The sequence below is a fragment of the Zingiber officinale genome, chromosome 5A (assembly GCF_018446385.1).
Source record: "Zingiber officinale cultivar Zhangliang chromosome 5A, Zo_v1.1, whole genome shotgun sequence".
NCBI lineage: Eukaryota > Viridiplantae > Streptophyta > Magnoliopsida > Zingiberales > Zingiberaceae > Zingiber > Zingiber officinale.
Window position 1 is genome coordinate 147,798,165 of NC_055994.1, and position 5,374 is coordinate 147,803,538.

The 5,374-nt window shown below is 37.5% G+C and overlaps 1 protein-coding gene across 2 annotated transcripts; it reads right to left on the reverse strand.

Annotated features, from left to right (window-relative positions):
- Window positions 1-3,183: 3,183 nt before the first annotated feature.
- On the reverse strand, window positions 3,184-4,188 carry LOC121983366. Of its 2 annotated transcripts, none has more exons than XM_042536307.1 (3): window positions 4,031-4,188; window positions 3,537-3,933; window positions 3,184-3,385 (listed from the first exon to the last, which is right to left on the reverse strand). In XM_042536307.1, exons 2-3 carry the CDS (start codon window positions 3,919-3,921, stop codon window positions 3,309-3,311), a joined length of 462 nt encoding a protein of 153 aa, XP_042392241.1. In that variant the 5' UTR covers window positions 3,922-3,933; window positions 4,031-4,188; the 3' UTR covers window positions 3,184-3,308. The 2 variants fall into 2 exon arrangements, with proteins under 2 accessions (XP_042392241.1, XP_042392242.1); XM_042536308.1 differs by having other exon boundaries at window positions 4,015-4,105.
- Between the last annotated feature and the right edge of the window lie 1,186 nt (window positions 4,189-5,374).

Below are 5,374 nucleotides of genomic sequence, written 5' to 3' on the forward strand. Positions count from 1 at the left end.
CGGTCGATCCGTTGTATGTCCTGATCGCCAGCGGGGTATAGTTTCTAGGTAGAGGGTCTTGTAAGATCTCCTCAGAGAACTGCTGGTTGATCCGTTCGGGAGATGTGTTGCCTTGGGATGCCTTGCCCTTTCGTGCATCTAGAATGAGAGCATCATCCGAACACGATCCCCACTCTTGATTCGCTTGAGCTATTTCAAAGGGGGTTTGGAACAAGGCGAGATTAAAGGGGATCAGCGCGGGCGGTGCTTCCCCCAGTGTGCCAGTCAGCCTTCTATTCTGCCCCCATACGCAGATTTGTTCTGCTCGATTTTATGGCCCCGCTCATCTCCTGGTCGCCGATGTTGTAGGCTGTGGCGCTTGCCAATCGGCTAATGCTTGTTGTTGTTGCTGCTCGATCATCTTTGCTGCTCAGGCTTGCAGGAGCATGTCGAGCTCTTCTTGGGTGAGCGTCACGGTGGTGAGTCGTCCAACGTCCTCCATCTTCTCGACTCGGATGCAGGCTACGTTCCCACAGACGGCGGCAAATATGATCCTATCTGAAAGTCGAAGAGATGGAAAGCCGGGGATGTGACGCTCCCGCTGACCGCTTGTAGACTCCGCTCGAACCTACAACACAAACTACGTTAGTGCCGAGCCAGGGAAGGGGTCCCCGGCGTTGGCCCTCCGACGCTCAAGTCAGTCACCGGCGATGAAGTATAAAGCGGAGCAACAAGAAGACTATAGCACAAATAGTGAATATCGCATACCTCCACCGATGCTTGTACCCCCCTTTATATAGAACTCCGGTAATGCATGTGCACGCTTTCCAAGGCAAGCATGTTTCTCAAAGTTTTCCCTGAAAAGACTTGTCAGTAAAGTGTCCCTGACACATTACCTTAACGGGCTGAGCATATCTTTGAAGTGACAGTGGAAGCTTCCACCGTACAATCTTTGAGCTATCCATGCCTGATGTCGGCGACACCAACTCCCAAAAAGATGCCACTGGATATCAGAGGGAGTGTACTGCTAGGCTGAGCAGGTTTGCCGCTCGGCCGGGATCTTGCCGCTCTAGTGGCCAGTCCAGTCGGCTAGAACTTCGCTACTCTGTGCGTGTCTACTCGACCGAAGTTCCCCTTTGCCATTGCCACTGCCGAGACTTGCTACCAGGCCGAGCGGGGTAGCCGCTCGATCGAAGTTGGACAATGTCATATCAAGCTTTGCTGTTTGGCCAAGCGGGGTAGCCGCTCAGCCCGACTTCTGCACCTCGTCTCCTCCTCCGTTCGGCGTCCCATAATCCTTTGAGCGTCGGTTGTTTGACTCCTCTCCGTGTCGAAGGCGGTGGCAGATCGGGGCCTTCTCCTCTGGTCGGGGCATGCTTCGCCCAACCGGCTGATGCTATCTGCGTGTTGATCATCTTGATTTTGACCTCCACCATGACCACGGGATGGGGCCCCTCATCATCACCACATCAATTATTCTTGTATGTACAATTTTTAACAGAAGAATCCACTTGAAGCTGAGTCCACGAAATCTCCATTTATTAAAAGTTATGTGTAGTTTATTTGAATTGGAGAATCAAAGAAGAAGTGCTAACCGATGTTGGACAGTTAAATCATCCCAAGTTAGTAACCTTATACATGATGAACACAAAAGGATGAAGCTCTGCTTTTGTTTCAAGAAATTGACTACATTAACACCTGAACAATTCCAATTCTACTGATAAATTGAAATAATTGCATCTCAAACTTCTATTAGCAATATATCAATCATAGCTCGAGACAAACAAAACTCCTAAATTTTGGACAGGAAACAACTTCTAGATGAAGTTTTAAGATTTTTCGGAGAAGATATCTTAAAATTTCCATCAACGAAATCATATTTTACAACTTGGAAAAGAAAACTTAAAAGAAAGATGAGATTTTGACATGAATTTAACGGTAAATAGTATAGAATTTATATCATATTGAAAATCAGTATAGCGAGGTTTTGGTATATCAAAATTTTGATACGATATTTGTATAATTTTTATATATACTGAAGTTTTTGATACGATGTAAAATTTCAATACCGATATACCGTATCTAACTAGCTCTAATTATTAGAGTTATAATTCAAATAAAAATATCAATTTAGCATATGAATTATTTATATATTTATATATTTAATTAACATATAGCAGATAAGTTAATTTGAGACTATAAAAATTATAAATTATTATATTTTTTATGTATTTAAATAAAAATATTTTTACAATTTAGATTTATATAAAATAATAAAAAAACATTATTAAAGTTTAATAAACTAAGCAAATTAGTTTATTTGTTTTGTATATTTTTCTACTATTTAAAGAAAATAAATGAGTTTTTATCACTTTTATTTATAACCCTAAACGAAGGAATAATATATTAGGATTTCAGCTAATTTGCAACTTTAATATTATTAGATAAGATTGAATTAGTAGATAATATTATTAGGTGATGGTAGAATAGGTCAATTACAAGAGGAAATAGATTAGCAATTTATGAGGTTTGACATAAACATATTATGTTTATGGACCATCATGTTCTCATGTTTAAAGTCTTATGAGGCCGTCATGTTCTCATATTTTTGAATTGGTGGATATATATATCTATCTTATTTGGCTCACCATTAAATTCCCGTTGAATGGTGTCATCATAATTTTTGTTTGGAGTTCTAATCTCATCTTAAAATATAAAATTATAATGACACAACATAGTCATGAAACGACATCATGTCATCATCTCATTTATAACAGCATCTAATGATTTCATTTTATTTCATGCAAGTCGATTACCAATTGGGATGATATGGAATTCAATTTCTTTTAGAATTGGAATTGAATTTCATGTTTTGGAATAATTTTTTAGCTAAAAATTGATATGGAATTCAATTCCAATTCCATCAAACAAGGTAAAAGTAAATCACACCTCTTTATGTGTGATTTAGATAGGGAATTTAATTCTTCATATTATGTTCATTGTACCCTCATTCTCTTTTCTTTGTAAAAAAAAGAAAAAAAAAAGAGAAAAGGATAAAATGATAAAACAAAATAATTCCATAACTTAAGTTGCAATTCATTCCAAACATGAGAATTGAATTCAATTTCTTATAAAATTCAATTCATAATGGAATTCAATTCAATTTCGTGACTTAAATTATTTCCAAACAGGTGTACCTAAATCTTTAAATTCAATTCACTTAATTTTATTTATATATAAATGTGTAAAGTACAGCAAGGAGATAATGAAATAATCAATCTTTCTCACTCAGTTTCTCTTACTACTGATTAATCATCAAATGCATCATCCTAAAAAAGTCTAATTGAACTCAATTTGCTTTCACTTGAATGTTGTGCGAGCCACTGTGATATGAATCCACCGTGTTCTACAAAAACAAAATGAATAATAATATTGGAATCGATTTCAAAATATAGCACAAATTAATCGGTTTATAAATTTTAATTAGTATAAGAAAAATATAATCTGAATTTACTATGTCGTTTGTCGACAAAAATCTACGCGAGCAAGTAACTCACCAGGGGGGCGATCGTCATTGCCGGGAGCACGGTCGTAGCACGGCACCAGCACGGCGAAGCTGTCTTCCGACGAGCGGAAGTCCGTCCCGTGGGGCTCCAGCCATCCCACCGCCCAGTCCTCCTCGTCGGAGTCGGAGCAGGAGACGCATCCTCCGTCGGGGGGCACGATGACCGCGTCGTGCTCCTTGTCGACCCTCGGATCCGTCCGCCTCCGCCGCCGTGCCCTCCAAGTTTCGCCGGATGGGGACCGCGAGGTGTCGAGCCGCTTTCCGCTAGCGTCGACGGCGGCAGCGGCGGAGGAGGGAGAGGAAGAGTTCCCTGGGTTCAGTTTGGGGACTTCGCGCTGTTTCCGCCCCCAAATCCACGAAAATAAACTCAAATCCATGACGAAATCTTCCTGCAAGATCGAATTTTGCAAGCGAAAATCAGAGATTGCTCTCCCGAATTCGATAAAAATCAAATCAAAATCGTTTTTTTCCTTCTTGGTGAAAGACCTCGATGGATCGAAGATCTATGAAGAAATCAACAACTCGAGCCCCAAAATCTCGTCGTCGCCTTCCACCATTTTAAATCCCCGAGCACGGGATTCCGCTAAAACAATGAACGGTCAAGATCCACTGGACCCAGTTGCCGTGAGGGGTCGCCGTTTGTTGCTGCCTTGCACTTCGACGGAGCTAACGCGACAGAAAGATGCACTGAATCTACCCAGAAATTCTACCACGGCCTTTTCCAAGAAGGAGGGAGTGGTGGCCTGGTGGGCCCTAAAGGCTAAAGCTAATAGCTATCATGCTTTACGGTTGAGGGTTTCATGTAGCAAAAGTGTAAAAAGATTTTTATAAGATGAGACATAAACCTCTGTTTTAGGTAATAATTAGAAAAGTTCTTTTGTTTTTATTTAAAAAATTTATTTGTTAAACTATAATAAAATATATAAAATATGATTTCTTTTATCCTTATAAAATTAAAAAAAAATTATATTAACTCTCTAGTCATTTGATCGACTATATCTTCTTTCGCATAACTCATAATTTAATTTAATATTTAATTTGAAGGAAACAAATTGTACGATTTCTTGGGTTTCAAGTTATGTGATAATTTGGATCATATGCTTGTGTAGAATGCGCAAGTAGAATGAATTTGTATATTATATAACCTCAAAATTTGACTTTGGAGGGGGAAAAAATCTGACATGGCATTGAGTTGGAAACTATGATTAATTTTATTTTTAATTGGATTAATATATTAATCTTAATTAAGTGAAGACAATAGATTGACTAATTCTATATATAATTCATTAATTCTATAAAAAATATGGTTATAAGGGAAAATGTGAATTTATTTTAGGTAGACAGTCTTCTCCTACTTCCTCTTTCGAATAAATCCGAAATTTTGATCCTCTTGCTTGTTTCTCTCAATGCTTTACTACTTTATCACACGCATGGAGATGAAAGTATGAATTTATTGATTAAATGTTCTATGCAAATTACATATTCTTCAAATATTTTTTTTGATTGTTTTTTAATGTAGATGAATACAAAGAATATCTTAATTGCACTATAGCTTAAGGTGTATTATATGATTAAAGATGCTTTCAAACTAATATTGTTATTAGTATTAAAAGAATACTAATTAAAGTGGTACCTTCAAAATTAAATATGAGTGAGATATTTTTATTAGCTTCATGCTTATAATTTAAGTTACAATATATAAGGCCTTCTACATTGGTAAATTATCAGGTGTTATAATCCATGTAATTAATACCAATGTGGCTTTAACACGTCCAAAGGATTTGTTTATATATATAAAAAATTTTAAAAATATTATGTAGATAAAAAAAA

Excerpts from the sequence above, each read along its gene's own strand:
- LOC121983366 (XM_042536307.1), bottom strand. The coding sequence starts at position 3,921 with ATGGATTTGAGTTTATTTTCGTGGATTTGGGGGCGGAAACAGCGCGAA. Across the intron at positions 3,386-3,536 it reads CAATGACGATCGCCCCCCTG|AACACGGTGGATTCATATCA; the intron begins GTGAGTTACTTG and ends TTGTTTTTGTAG.